Below are 16,116 nucleotides of genomic sequence, written 5' to 3'. Positions count from 1 at the left end.
TCAGTGTAGTTGAAGAAGCCCTTTCTGTTGTCCTTGACCTCCCTTGCAAGGCTTAACTCCAAGGAGGCCTTATCTTTCCTAGTTGCCTCCCTACATCCTCTAACAGTCTTATGTTCCTCCCAAGTGGCCATCCCCTCCTTCCAAGACCTATAGTCTCTCTTTTCCACTTGAGTTTGCCCATCAGTTCCATGTTTAACCAAGGGGTCTCCTGGCTCCCTTTCTTGATTTCCTGCCTACTGGGATGCTCCGATATTGAGCTTGGAAAAAGTGGCCCTTGAATATAAACCAACTATCTTGGGCCCCTTTACCTTCTAGTACCCTGTCCCATGGGATTTCTCCAAGCAATTGCTTGAAAAGGCCAAAATTGGCCATGCTGAAGTCCAGGGTTGTGATCCTGGTTGGTATTCTGTCCCTACTGCACAAGATCCTGAACTCCACCATCTCTCATGATCACTGCAGCCAAGGCTGCCCTCAACCTTCACCACTTCAGCCAGATCCTGCTTGTTAGTGAGTATAAGATCTAGCAGTGCTTCTCTCCTAGTTGACTCATCCATCATTTGCATGAAGAAGTTGTCATCGATGCACTGGAGGAACCTCCTGGACTCTGAATGGCTAGCTGTGTAGGCCTTCCAGCAAACATCTGGGCAGTTAAAATCTCCCGTAAGTACCAGGTCCTGTGATTGCGAGGCTGCTGTCAGCTGCCTGTAGAAGGCCTCATCAACTTCCTCATCTTGATCAAGTGGCCTGTAATAGACACCCACAACAGTATCTCCCATGCTATCCTGCCCCTTGATTCTCAACCTACTCCTCATCCACCTCGGACAGAACTCCATACATTCTAGTTGCTCTCTTACATGAAGAGCAACTCCACATCCTCGCCTTGTTGGCCTTCCTTTCCTGAAAAGGACATAGCCATCCATGACCACATTCCAGTCATGTGAGCTGTCCCACCATGTCTGTGTAATTGCTACCAGATCATAATCCCTAGACCGCACACAGATTTTTAACTCCTCCTGTTTATTCCCCATGTGTGCATTGGTATACAGGCATTTGAGGGAGCAAGCTGAGCACGCTGACTTCACCCTTGGGGGAATGGGACGCCTTCTGGTCCTCATTAATACTAGAACACAACTACACCGGTGCAAACCCAGCTACAACCATTCCCTCTTCAAATCTAGTTTAAAGCTCTATGTATGAGCCTTTCTAATTGTTGCCCTAGAACCCTTTTCGCTCTACAATATAAGCCTTTCCCATGTATTAGCATCAGGCCTGGTGTCTTATAAAAGCAACCATTATCAAAGAACCCAAAACCCTGCCTGTGGCACCAGTCTTGGATCCAAGCATATGAAGTTAAGGAGCCACCTGCAATGTAATTATTCAGGCCTTGTAGGCCTTTACTTGTCAATAAGGGCTTAATCCTCATACCTTCACCTTTACTGTTGTTGGGGTGGCAAGGTCAGAGTGAGGGTATCACTGGGTTCCTGCTTTAAGAAGGCAAGTGGGCTGCTAGAACATGTAGTCACCTTTGTTTGCCTCTTCAGAGCACACGCAGCACCTGTGTAATGCTCAGAGGCAGGTCCCACTATAACCTCCTGCTGATACATCTGCCTAACTCTCTGTTTCTGGCATCCCAAAGTCAAAGCCTTTGGTTTCTTTAACGCATCTGAAGCTACGCTCTTACTTGGGAGTGGAGGGATGTCCTAGCTTCAATTCTTCATTATGTATGAGGAGAGGCCAAGAGGAGTGACTTTCTTCAGCCTTAAGAAGAGAAGGCTAAGGGGAGACCTTACTGTTGTCTTCAGCTTTTATTATGGAGGCCTTAAGAGGAGATGGAGGCAGTGCTTTGAGGCGTGCACTGTTGGGATGGGAGGCAGCAGGAATGTGGGATTTTGGGAAATATGTTTTCACCATGAAGGGTGGTCAAACCCTGGGGCGTGTGCACAGGGCTTCTGTCCTGAAGGCACATCCTCAGAGGTGCTCAGAAGTGGTAGGACAAGGCCCTGAGCATCCTGATCTCACTGGCCCAGCTTGGAGCAGAGGTTTAATTGGGCAGTCTACCGCAGTCCTTTCCAGCCTATGTTACAGCTCTGTGCCCGAAGGCGAGGCCATCTCTCACAAGGTAACTGTGCCATCCAGCTTCTGAATGTGTTTTTCATTGGGACTGGCAGCATTTTATAACCCCTCTTTGTACATCAGCATGCGGCAGCACATGGCAAACTGCTGCAGAGGCAGCTCAGCCCATGCCTGGAAGGACAGGTCACAGGCGTTTGAGCACTTGAATATCTGATTGAGGGGAAGGGAGGGGTAGCTGCCTGAGCTATGTGGGATGGGGGTGGGGAGGTGAGGGTGGCAGGGTGTGCATAGATACTTCCCACAGGTATGGGGCAGAAAGATTGACTGCTGCCAGGTACTGGGGTATGATGGCAGCTGGGAGTGATCCCAGGCCCTTCATGCTGGTCTTGGTCTTGCAGCTGCCAGTGTTTTGGGTCAGCATTGATCTGTGCTTTGTCCTTCAGACTCAGAGTAGGGTTACTTTCCTAGATGTGAAAGATAATTAAGCAGTAATACCATGAAGGGCAAGGGGAAGGAATAGTATTCCTTCCAAGGTCAGAGAGACTACATTTGATTTTATTAAAACTATCATTGACTCTTAATTGTCCTTATGGAACATTAACTTTGAATTTTCCTGCAGAATCAACTGTGTGCAAATCACTTTGTTCAACCAAACTTTTGACCTTTTGAAATACACGTTGTGAAGTCCAAGGACGCTAAGTATTTCAAACTTCAGATTTAAATCATGAAGCTATACCCCCTGGCTAAAAAATAATTTTCTTTCATCTAAGTTGTATATGGCAACTTTTCAGTTAGCCTACGGTGTCTTTTTTTCAACAAGACTTAATTTTTTTCCATTTATGAAGATCTGACATGAGTGTAGAAACCAACTGGCTGGCTAAGTTCGATTCCACCAGAACGTTTTTCAGTGACTTCAAGACAGTTGTTTCCAGACAAAGGACTTTAACATAATTTTTAAGAAGTTGGCATTTAAGTGTGCAGTAGAAAAAAGGCTAAGTGGAAAAAAATTAAAATAAACAATAGCATAATTTTAAAATAGTCAGGGAGGAGTAGACAGGAACCACAAGAGACATACTGATTTAGATCAGTGCTTTTCAGCCTATAGCCTGCAGATCTCTGCTCTGGGAGCTGCTTCTGAGCAGTCTGTGAGAGGAGATCAGGGGAAACATGCACATGTATGCTTGAAAAAGCAGGAGACTGCTGGGCTGGAGAGAAAATATCTGGAAGACTGAGGTATGAGGAAAAAAATGGCCATTGCATGTCTTGGGATAGCCAATCTTTGCGTGCTGCAGAAGCGGGCCAGCGAGCAGTATGCTTATGTGTTGGCCCTGCTGAGCCTGAGCTAGTGAGCCTGGAGCTAAGCAGTGATGCTGGCTGTGAGGACTTTCTAGTGTGGATGCCATGCTGTGCAAATACAGCTGAGCTGCCCGGGGATCTGAGGTGCTGTACGTATGTAGTGCTGTATCATGCTGCATGATCTTCCTCCATCTTTTTGCAAATAGTCTAGGGTTGTCTGCTTTCTGCATTGTTGTATGGTACCGATATGAAGATAGGAGGGGTCACCATCTTGATCACATACACTTGAAAAATATGCAAACAACATAGACCTTATGGATGCACTGAGACAAGGCATTCAAGGTAGTAGGTTTTGTCCGGCTTTAGGGCTTCAAATCCAACAAGATTTTTTTTTATATATAATTAATACCACTTTTGGGGCAAGTTATATAAGTTGTCTGTCATATGATGTGTCAGAAAATGTTCCCCTCTCCTCCTTGAGTTAGCCCCACTTGAACTATTTATTTCTCTTTCAGAATAGTTGTAATCTCTACGAGCACCTACTTTTGACAAATGTAATATAACTCATGATGACATCCTCTCTTATTGCTGTCAAACAATCTTTTGTGAAATTGAATTAAGGCTTTATAGGGAATTGAATAGTTTCCTGTGAAGAAGGGAAAGAAGGAATCTCCAGTATTTGAAATATGTGACAGAATACACACTAGATTCTATGTATAATCAGGCTTTCATCTGTATCCTCATATGAGTTGAAAGGAAAATTTTGCAAAGAGTTTTAAAGGTAAGTTCTGAACTGACATATTCTTTTGGTGATCAGAAATGAATTGTTACTTGAAATATCTATGAAACAAGTCTCTAGTGACACTTGCAAAATATTTTCTGTGACACAGCCTTCTTCTAAATGTGTTTTATAAGACTTACGGCTGAATTGCTGCTGCAGCATAGAAGCACAGGTTTTATTTTTTAAATGTCTTGTTGCATGCAAGTGTTCAGATTGAACATGCTCTATGTACTTTAAAAGTAAATGCATTAGGACTAAAATGTCTGTTGGCAAAAATTTTACAATATGCTGAGCAGCAAGTTCTTTATCAATGGTCAGAGATCCTGAAGTTGCAGTATCTGTGGAGGAGAGATTGGTTCCCTTTTAAAATAGCATCCACTGCAGAAACTCTTGGTAGAGGCAAGTCTACAGGAAAGCAGAGCTATTTGAGGCCAGCTACAGGATAAGGCTCTGCAACTGAAGCGGTACTGAAGTGGTGCTGTAGCAGTGCTAGTCAGGATTGGGTTCCTGAGAAGAGAGCTCTGTAGGGCAGGTTGCTTTGAGTCTTGTTAAGACTTCAAATTGATCAATTGGAGCATAAAATTCCTTCAGAAGACAAACAGAGAGCAAAAAGAATTGGCAGAAATGATAAAGGGTGCCACATATAAGCTTCTGAGTACATTTGTTTTGCCTGACCATGTGTATAATGGTATAACTAACTGTTTGTCATGATCTGTGGCTCAAATCAATGTAGATATAGTACTTCATCCTGATGGGTTCTCTTTGTCATCCCTGTGTAGGCAATCTTATGTAAAATGAGCCTTATCATCCCATCTCTGGATGCTTTGGGTTTAAGAATTGCTGAGTTCATGGGAGAAATTTGAAGGCAAAGTTGGGTATGGGAGACAAATGGAAGGACGTCTTCCTGGTTTGTGTCAGAGCACTAGTTCTCACCACATGTTTGTAGATAAATTCTGAATTCTTTCTGCTGCATATCAGACAAAATATCAACTGTGACATGAAAGACACACAGTAAAAGTTAGTTGTCACTGAGCTTTTTTATTCAAAATCACGCCTTGGTTTTGGTGGAAATGGGTGTTTGGTACCTTGTAATACCATTAATGAGCTCGCTTTAAACACATGTCGTTAGTTTTCCTTTTTAAGAATCTGTAAAACTTGTTTGGAGAATTGGTGCCAACCTGTGTTCTGTTTGTTTTCTTCTAAGAAATTTTACTGGATTCAGGATGATTGTAGACCAAGTTTTACTTTTGAGGTTTTTTTGGTTGTGGGGTTTTTTTTTTAAAGCTTAATAGTGATTGTTTAAAGCATTTTGACCCCATTCTGACTTAACTGAAATAGGAGCGGTTACTCAGTAAGGTTAATTCTGAATGAGAGCATTATCAGGTCTCACATTCTGTAGACTTATTTTTATTATGGCTGTGACTGATGCCCAGTGAATATGATGTACTATAGAACTCGACCCCTGAGATTTTTAGGATCTCTCGAGCTTTGGAAAATATTTTCTAATGTAGAAGAAAGTTTTCTGTGAGAAAATAAACAATTTTTTTTCCCCCCTCTAGTACCCTTTTTCCAACTGTGTTTTGTTTTCTTTTGCTGAGAAGCATGTGTGTTTCTTGGAAGAGGTGTGAATGCTGAAGACAGCAACTTAAATAAAGGGGGTGTGTGATGTTTAGAAGCTGCCACTGTTGGTATCTCTGAAAACCAAGCTACTGGTATAGAAGGCTAAATGTAGGCATCTAACTTTGCAAATACTTGGAGACATCCTGTTTATACACAACTTTGCTGTTTCCTCTATAACTTAATATACCTGGCTAATAAATCCGGTATTGAAATTTAGCTGTAGCCTTCAGAGATGAATTTAATACCAATGCAAACTTCAAGTTCTCACAATGTCTAAATTCCCATATTCATGTATTTCAGCATTAGCCTAAATATACCTGGCAATGTAAAACATGCATATAAATGACTGTTTGTGTGTCTGTTTTAATATTTATGGATATGAGTAAGTTCACTTTTAGTTCACTTGTACTTTTTGCCTGTCGAAGTACTGCATGAGGAGGGAGTTTACTTGTGATTTTAAATAGTATTAAGTTCCCTCTTTAAAATAAAATTAACATAGAAATAAGAAATCTGTGCCTCTAAAACCTTGGCAGAAAAGAAATTCTATTTTAGATTGGTGAATCCACTCCGTTTTTATATTTTTCTGTATCTGTTCGGACAATACATACTCAAAATCTAGACAGATGATATTTCAAGTTACAGTTACTCAATAATACTCAAACTTATTTATTTTGCTTTTCAGTTTTCCTTAGTAAATTTATGTTCTATTTCTCACTTAAATTATTTGTCCTCAACTCTAGAGCTCTAATAACGTCTCAATAAATGTGAACTAAGGGTAAGCTGCAAAGAGCTTTTGAAAATGCTATTCAGAATTTATTTTTTTTTTTTTACCTATTGCAATGCATTTATATTTGGAATCAAAATCTTAGCTAACACTTCCCCCTGCTTCACCCCCACCCTGCAACAGACTCTTCTGAAAGGAGTATGACTATTTCTCAGACAGGTGAACGGCCACTTCCAGCCACTGGGTTAGCAGACATAGGGTCAGACTGGATAAGAGTTTGAAATGGTTTATTCTTAGTTTAGGTGGAGGCTGGGGCAGAATGGAGTTTAAGCACAACGTGAGCGTCTGCTTTGTCCTAAGGTGAAGAGTGGAAAACCTGACAGTCAAGCTCATATTGTCACTGCCTCATTTCTGTGAGAATTCTTTAACAGACAAAAAAGTAGGGGGGAAGGAGAGAAGCATCAGAAGGAAGGGTATTTGTGATGTCTGTTAGTTTTAAGAAAGAGGAAAAATTGCTTCTTCAGAAAATTGAAAGTGACAGGCTCTGAATTTATCCTTAATATTATCAGAAAGAGTAGTGAAGGATTAGGATCACCATTCTTCCATGGTGTTTCTTTCATTTGTTAGTTTTGGATTCACTTTTTTTGCTGCTAAATTTAAGGCTGATGAATGGCTAGATCTACCAATTCCTTGTCACATTGCTAGACTTCTCATTTCAGTATTTCTTCCAGCATTCAAACATTCTTTCTTCCTAACCTGTGGTTCAGAAAGCATCCTCTGTTGTATACTTTCTTTTCTCCACATGCTTTGCTTCTCCTTGTCCTGTTCCTTAACAATATATTGAGAGCTTGGGTAAAAAATTAAGTTTCAGTTTAATATTGTAATGAACGTTAGTACGGTACTTTTTTTTCCAGTTTTAAAGTATAGGCCTGCTTTAGTAGCATATAACGTCACGGAAGTGTGCTGTTCTCTCACTGAAAATGTTGACTTGCAGTGGCATTTGTAAGTAGTAATTCTGTTGTCTAGTAGAAAGCAAATGGTGAAAGTTGTTTATAGCAGCATCTACTTTTTTGCTTATAGTTTTAAGTTGGCTTTTTCAGTAAAAGGTAATGCATTTATCATTTGTCACAAAACCCATATTTAGGAAGAGCAGAAAAAGGAGGAAAACAGTGATGTGTGCAATCTTCAGTTTGTGTTAACCTTTATTATCACGCTAACTATTTAGATAGTCTGCCTTGTGCTGATAATGATGATCCTTGTTACAGGCAGATGCAACGGAAGCCAGAAGCTCCTGCAGTCACTTATGCAACATATCGAGGTTCTGCAAGGATTAGGCAGCTACTAAAGAATCAGTCAGAAATGTCTGAAAAAGGAGAAGAAAGTACGAAGAACAGAAATGCTTCAATGGTCAAAGAAAATGGAGAAATCCAAACAGCTGTCCCTCCGAAATCAGGACCCTTAATAAAAGAAAATGGAGACGTTAAGGATAAGGATTGTGAAGATGGTGCTGTAGTAAATTCTTCTGCAGTTAAAATGGGAAGGAAAAAGTCTGGTAAAGCTCAGCTTTGCTTGGGTAGCGGTAAACATGAAATAACTGCGAAGGCCACAATTTCATCTACTGAATCATCTCATGAGGTAGACTTAAAACATATGCCTGCTTTAGCTGCAACAAAAGTTAAAAGGACATACTCACTAGATTCATTACTGTCATCTAGTAGTAGAAACAGTGAGATCCTAACTAATTCCACTTCCCAGGTTACCAATGCCCTTAAAGTGAGTTCTGCAAATGATTTGGTTGGAAAAGATGACGGACTGCTGGGAGAAGCAGAAGCTCTGTTTCAGGCAGACAAAAATACCACTTCTAACTTTGATAAAGAAAACAATTGTAGTGAAACAGCTAATGAGGAGTCCACAAAAGAAATGCAGGATGACTGTTTACGTTCACCCAAATCAAACAGTAAGACAGTTAATGAAGAACTACAGGTGAGTAAGGGAGAAGTTTGCAGTAATCATCGAATGGATAGTCACCTGGAGCTAACATTGGATGTCCAGATGCTTCCTTCCAGTACCACTACATTTCAGCAGCAAGCAGATCAGCATACAGGTAGTGCAAATAAAGACGGTGATCCAAGAAGTGATACATGGAAGACTGTAGCAGCTGTAGAAAGAGAACAGACTCCACAGAACTTTCTTGCTACTGTTCTTTTACCTTTTAATGAACAAATACCCGCTTTGCCTAGCATGGAGTCCAAAGGAGAAAAAAGCATAGCCACAGGTAATCTAACTACTTCAGCATCATCTATTAAAAATGATGAAGTCATGGACAGGAGGACTTGTAATGAAGAACTGAGTGAGTTAGGGAAACAAATGCAAGTGCAAAATGATGACCAATTGATCCATGTGGAGAAATCTAAGAATACTGCCACCCAGCAGACTGGTTTACCTTGCCTGGAAACTGAGGATGTGGAAATGATGAAGGTTTCATCTGAGGTTGCAGTAGAAAACCTTGCTGATGTATCGACACGCATGTGTGGGTGTGAAAGTGTGAAATCTAACTTCAATGAGCTGACAGCACAGCTCTCTGTAACTTATGAGTCTTCTTTTGAAACTGGAGGCTGTTGCGCAGCTTCTCTTCAGCCTAGTTGCAAATTCAAAAAAAAAACTGTAGGGAAAAGAGAAGTCTGTTTAAGAGATGGAAGAGAGACACTTTCTCATCCTAATCTTGAATATGAGATGAACAAATCCTTTGAACTTGTAGAGATGAGCCTCTCAGATAACTCTGTTCCTGTCCACAGCCATGGTCCTGTTTCCCTTGAACCTCTTCAAGACATTCCTGCCAAGGCATTAGTTATACTCGCAGAAAATAGCACAGCAAAGCCTACACCTTGCCCTTTAATCACCATTGACAGGACAGATGATAGTACTCCTGGTGCTTCTAAAATCAACAAGACTGGCATGACTGAGGTTGTTCTTGTTCCTTCTGAATGTAAAGATTGCATCTTTGAACTTTCCTCTCACAATTCTAAGTCACAAGAAAAAAATCTGGATGTTTCTGATTCTGCCTTGAGATATGGAGGAAGAGCTTTGACCAACCATTCTGCTTTCATCTGTGAAAAAGACATTGATGTAGACATTTCTGAATCTCTACCTGTTTCTGAAGATAGGTGTACTAATTTTTCTTCTGAGAAGGAAAACAGTAATAAGCCTAGGATATCACCCACAGTACTTGATTCTTCATCTGACAGCCAAGGAGAAATGCGTTCTCCTGCCACTAACTCTGAAAGTGGCCAGACTGCTAGATGGTCTGCTGCTTCTGAACAGGACAGCTTTATTTTTCCAGCTGCTGAATGTGGGAGAATAATCCCTGAGGAGAGAGTGACCGAGGTGGCACTTTGCTCAGGAGACCTGAGGGCTTCATGCCTGACTGGTTCTCTGCAACCTGAGCTTACTCCAGCTACAGTTCATAGTTCTGCTGCTAAAGTAGATGAGGGGGGTGTTTGCATCCCCAGGCCCACTTCACCTACTCTGGGATCTAGAGAAGGCTCCAACCTTTCTGTTTCTGCCTTGGAAGTGTTGGGCATTGCTCAGGGAAATAGTAATTGTTCCAGAGCTAATGATGAGGCAGAGGAGGCCTCCTCCACACAACAGGGTGAAAGTGGTGTCTTGGCAGAGGCAATGCTATCACCCATTGGTCCTTTGAAATCTTTGGAAATGGTGTCCAAGTCAACCTGTACTGAGAGTGTGTGCAGAAATGCTGTCGGACAGGTGATTCTTGGTAACCATGCTTCTGCTATCTCAGCAGCCCTTTCTGTGGCAGATGATCGAACAGCTGCTGCACCTACAGAGTCAAATGAGCTCTGTTCTGAGGAAGTATGGGAAGATACCGATGTGAAGGGACAAGAACTTGCTAAATGCCAAGATACTGCTGTTTTGTTTAAAAAAGCTGAGGAAATAGTGAACTCAGTTTTACACTTGGCTATAGAAGAAATAATATCAAAACAAGCCATTGGTGTTTGCCAGCTTTGTGGGAGCAAGGATAGTTTAATACGTATGGATACTCTAAATTATCAGAGACCTGAAACTGTACAGCTGGAAGCAGAAGAAATCCAGTCAGCTGTGCAGTCATTAAAACGTTTTAATGAGAGCAGTGGAGGAGACTCATCTGCATTCACAGGAAATGAAACAGTAAATACAAATGATCAAGATGAAAAGATACTACCTTACATCCCAGATAAAATTGACCTACATAGTGCACTAGCACTAAAAGCCAAAGAAATGATTGATGAAGTCATTAACTCAGCCAAACAAAAACTGGCATCCAATCAGTGGCAAGGCAGTGAGAGTAAAAGGCCTTCTGAAAAGCGTGAGCCTAAACCAAAGGCTGAAATGCCGAAGATTTTAAACCTGGATATGAAGTTGCCTGCTGAAATGCAAGAACCAACTGAGAAGGAAACTTGGAGTGTAAGTGTAAGCTGTGAAAAGGCGGATTGCTTAGGTCGTCCTTTGCTTCCACATAGTATGGAAGATGGCATAGATTGGCCTCAAAGAGGTGAAAAGGTACCAAATAATGCATTTACATGTCAAACAAGTGGATTTCTACCCACTGGTAGTTCAGCAAGACCAGAATTTGGTCTTATGACACCAGCAAAAGAGACACATGATAGAAAGGTGTGTGAACATCTGGCTGCAGCAGAGATGTATGGCAAAGCTGGAGTATCAGAAACTAGTAGAAAATCTGATGGATCACTACATTTAATACATAGAGGTGCTACTGTGACTGAAGATACGCTTTTGTCATTGCAACTAAAAGGTTCGTGCAATGATACAAATGTGCCAGAGTGCACATTGCTGCCAGCTGTGAATGTTGATTTGTCATCGTTTATGCCTGGTAATGAATGTGTCAGCATGCAGAGTGAATCCAAAGACAAAAGCAGTCCTCGGGGGTCTCTGGAAAGCAGGGAAGAGGATGGTTCGTGTGAACACTGCAGAAGAAAGGCTGCAGAAGAAGTACCTCCACAGGTAAAAGCAACCTTAGAAGATTTGAAGGCAGTGGAGAGTAAAGAGGAACTAGCAGAAGAGGCAAGTGGGATAGCAGAGTTTAATATTGGGTTAAATACACGGTTTGTACCTGAATTGTCTGTTATTGGAGAGGACAGTGAAGGGAAAAGCTGCTTCAACACTGTCTTTGCCCAAAATAGTGAGAATCTGAAGCAGGTACAAATGAAGGATCAGGACATGAAGAGAAATGATCAACTTGAAGAAAATGGTTTGGACTGCAGCGATGACATGAAGAAATCGACAGATCTTTTGGCCTTTTCTCCACTAACTGAGCAGTGGGAAAACAGTTCTTTTACTATCGTTTATGAAGGTGCCCTTCAAACTGAGAACAAATCTGTCTCAACTAATGATATGCAAAATGGTTTGCTTTCTTCTTCTGATTTGCCTTTGGATAATACAGATCATCTAAGGTGTGAAGGAGCAAAGAATAAAGATGAGCCAGCCTGTCTCTATGGGAAGGATAACAAGTTGAATGAAGCAACAGATGGCCGTAGCTCAGAGTCATTTCTGAGTGTGGAGGCCAAGCGCTATAGAGTATATCCTTTCTCTTTGTCTCCAATATACGAAGATGACAGCTCCCAAGAAGACTTGCTTTCCACAGACATGTCGCCGGAAGGCCATCCTAGTGGAATGTCTAGAGATAACTGTGACCATGCTTCTGTGCTTTCCCTTCTCCAGTCAGTTTCGGAGCGCTTACAGTTTACTACTCAGTTCAGTAAAGAGGAGGAGGAGGAGGGGGTGGAGGAGGAGGAAGAATCGTCATATGAAGAAAATATACTTCAATTTGAGGGAGAGGAAGACTGTCTTTCCAGACAGCGGAGAGGGAATTTAAAAACAACTCTTCAGTCAAATGACCAAAATAAATCTTTGTTTCCTGAACAATCACTTTTTCTTTCAAAAGAACAACTTGACTCTGAGGAGCAACCAGAATTGTTTCCAGATGTGGCTTCTCCCAGTCAAACACCTTGTAAGCCGGTTTCACAGAAAGCTGATGCTGCTCTAAAGCGTCCTCCTACAAGTGTGTACTACCAGTATTTGAAATCTGCCAGCAATTGCTCCTCTGAGAAGGGGACCAGGTTTGGAAGCATTCTCCAGGATATGTTGCAGCCAAAGATTCATTGGTCTCAAGACAGTACCATGCCAAAACTGGGAGAATTGTCAGCGGTAAGATGTCATGTCCCATAATATTAATAATCAAAGTGATTGAATTTAAAAATGGCTGCCTCCCTGTTCTCCTTCCTCCCTTTTTAAGGGTAGTTCTTTTATCATAAACAAAAGTAATTAGGCTGTTTAAGATCATAGCTTAAAAAAAAAAAAAAGTCTTCTGATACAATAATTTTAAAAACATAGTATTCTTGGTTCAACACACAGATGAAAGTGACTTAATTGTACAACAGAAGATATGAACAGAAAATATGCATAATAGTCTGTATAACAGCAAAACACAGACTTGTCCATGTTAAGGACATTTCAACCTGAAGATGTTGGAATTGCCTTTTGGATGAAAATTATTATTTCTTTTCTTCCACTTCAGAGATTAGTAGAGCTGTATTGTCTAAAAGATATAAGTATCTGCTTAATGGGCTATTTGTTTCATCATGGAGTCTTCTACAGATTGTAGCTCAGTTAGCAAGTAAGTAATATGGCTGCTTCCACAGATTAGAATTTCTTTTTTAGCTTATTTAAAGTAATGACAGATGAAGGTATGGAAGCAGTTTTTCCAATACTTAGAAATTGAAAATGCTGCATAGGTCAAATGTGTAACTGAAGAAGAAAGTTTCCTATGATGTTGGGAATATTTCAGTCTGTGTAAGAAGTCTCTTTTGGTTCTACCACTGTTAAGACATGCAGTTGATTGTTTACTGGGAAATGGTAATACATTTCCAGAAGTTTGTAACTTCCATAACAGTTCTTCCTTTCTAGCACTTGCTGCTTTCTGGTGATTGTTGGATGCTTTTAAACTATTTAGACTAGCTCTGAATGACAGTGAAAGAAATCTTGGTTGTTTTTGCTAGTGATAGTTGCATACATTTATGGGAATAGTGGACCCAGAATAATCGATCTATACTTTGTGCTGCTGTTGCAAGTGTTAATAGTTGTTTTCCATGACCTTTTAATTTCAGAACCTCGTTGACAGGGCAAGTCTCAAATACAATCCAAGACCAGGAAAGGTAAGCGTAATTTGTGTCACGTAGATCAATATATGATACCTGGAATAATTTGTTACACCAACATTTTTGAATGGAAAGCATCTGAAGTTGTTAGTCTAGTTTTCTGTATTTTAATGGTGCATATGCTTGCACATGCTAATAATGAGATTATGTTATTAAAAGTCCTACCTCTAGGATTTCACTGTGTTCCTGTCAGCAGCTGCTGTTTTAGTTCAGTAGAGTGTTTCATAAAAGAAGAAAATGTGTGGCATATCATTTGAGTGGACACAAAGTGAAATAGGTTTTATTCTAAGCAAAAAATATCTGTCTATGCTGTATGTTGAAATGGGCCCTCATTCATATGCATTGTATATTGTTTCAGATTATTATTTATGATATTTATGGTGACAAAAGTAAACAAGAAGTTCATTCTGATGTGCTAGATACCACATCCTGGATCTTTCCCATTGGAGCATTACTTAGGATGATTAGAGGATGGTAAGAAATCCAGGTCATGTTTAAATAGTCTTTGCAAAAGACTGTATATGTGTTTTCTCTTGTATTTTCATTTCTTTTATTTATGACACACGTCTGATCTGCAAGAGTGTCTTCTTCATAATTAGGCTGATAGCAATGAAAAAAGCATTATGCAGGGCTTCAAATGCTGCAGTACAAAAAAATATAATACATTGTTTCTCCTGGGAACTAGCTTCAAATGGAGTTTCTGATAGAACCACAAGTGAGTTTGACTTCTTGCCTGAAGTGCTGAGACAATACCACTACAATCATCACTAGAAGCATGTGTATGCCAAAGAAAATGGGGGTTTTTTACAGTTCAGTTTTATTATACAGTAGCTGTTGCAAAAGGACCATAAAATGAACAATCTCAGCTGCTGTTTGTAGTGCAGGGTTTAGAGGAATGTGGAGGCAGAAGGATATACAAGTACCTTTAAGGCAGACTTTGCAAGTGTTTCTTGGTTTGCTTTCAGAAGCTGGGGCTGGGACCATGTAAATTGTTGCACTGGAATTTAACTTGCAACGCTTACAGTGAATGTTTCTGACTGTCGGCCATAGTAACAATGCATGTCACATGTATGCAGTTTTGTGTACATTTCTTTTGTGTCCTAAGAAATCTGAATGCCATTATTAGTATGTATGTCTTATGCCTCACACTGTATCTGTCTGGACAGGACATGTCTTGATGTGTCAATTATTGTATTTTTCTGGTAAAATGAGGCTCTTTATTTATCTTTATTTATGTTGTGTTTACCTGTGTGTTTATATAGTTAATATTTTAAGCTATGTTAGGCTATGCCCTGGAGGAGAACTGTGTATTTTACTTTTAAAGGGTGGAAATACAAGCCCAATATTTATTTAAAGTGAATGTGTCTGCTGAGGGACAGTATAAGAAAGATGTGATAGTTGGCTTGATAAGAAGAGCTCATTACTGAGCTTTCCAGCAGATGTACTGTATAAGGAGAGTCTTACCTAACAGCAACAACTCGGTTCATTATATCATTATTACAGTTGGATTTTTTACGAGAAACCAAAGTTCCAAGGTCGGAAATATGTACTAGAAGAAGGAGAGGCTGTGCTGGATCACCTTTGGGATCTCCCAGGTGTGAAATATCATCGAAGAAACGTCACAGTTGGTTCAATCAAACATGTAACAAAGGTATAGACTTCGTTAATAATATACTTACATACATAATTAATTGCTGTGGCAATAGTACTGTATTACTAGCAATGGACAATGTGTATATGCTGTGTTTCTGACTTTATTCAAATTTGCTATGAATCACATTTTTCACCTTCAAGATAAATTCCAGGGCTTTTGTCATCCTGAATTGCCCTTTCTTCCTGAAGGTAATGAGCAGATAGATTATCTTTCTTTGCCGCCACCTTTACCTGACACAGTGACTCCCCTTCTTTTAGATGTTTATCTGTCCAGTTAGTTGAAATTAAATGGAATCAATATTTTTCAAAGAAGTGTTTATCTTAAGCTTAAACTATCTACTTGTCTCTATGGCTTCTGTTTCAAAACTTAGTAGTTGTGTTTCCAATCCTGTTTCTCAGCATAGCCTCTAAAAATTTTTTGAACTGTCGCTCCCTCTACAGATTTGTGCCATCTGTAGGGTTTCCACGTGGACAAGTGGTACACCTACAGCATCTGGCTCTGTGTACAGACAGAAGTTTAAAAGACTTTTTTGTTGAAAAGTTAGTAATCAAATGCCTAAAACTAAATATAATTCCTCCATTGTTAGTCAGTGAATGAGGACTATATTTACCAGATCTTGTGATTTAGTAAGACTTAGTGCTCTAGTTGTTTAGCATGACATTCCAGTTATTCACAGGTCAATGGCCTTTTACTGTGGGTGAACTATCATTTCACAATGTGGAAGTTTTTCAGAAAA

At 40.2% G+C, this 16,116-nt stretch overlaps 1 protein-coding gene across 1 annotated transcript in view; it reads left to right on the top strand.

Annotated features, from left to right (window-relative positions):
- Positions 1–16,116, top strand: part of CRYBG3 (crystallin beta-gamma domain containing 3) — a 95,995-nt gene that overhangs the window by 37,316 nt on the left and 42,563 nt on the right. The window contains exons 4-7 of the mRNA XM_086463286.1: positions 7,760–12,716; positions 13,676–13,723; positions 14,085–14,200; positions 15,230–15,377. Of these exons, the coding sequence (XP_086319412.1) occupies positions 7,760–12,716; positions 13,676–13,723; positions 14,085–14,200; positions 15,230–15,377 (5,269 nt within the window). The remainder of the gene's footprint in view (positions 1–7,759; positions 12,717–13,675; positions 13,724–14,084; positions 14,201–15,229; positions 15,378–16,116) is intronic.

The sequence above is a fragment of the Leptosomus discolor genome, chromosome 1 (assembly GCF_034619465.1).
Source record: "Leptosomus discolor isolate bLepDis1 chromosome 1, bLepDis1.hap2, whole genome shotgun sequence".
Lineage (NCBI taxonomy): Eukaryota > Metazoa > Chordata > Aves > Leptosomiformes > Leptosomidae > Leptosomus > Leptosomus discolor.
Note: the sequence above shows the minus strand (reverse complement) of the source record. Positions and strands in the feature narration are given on the sequence as shown.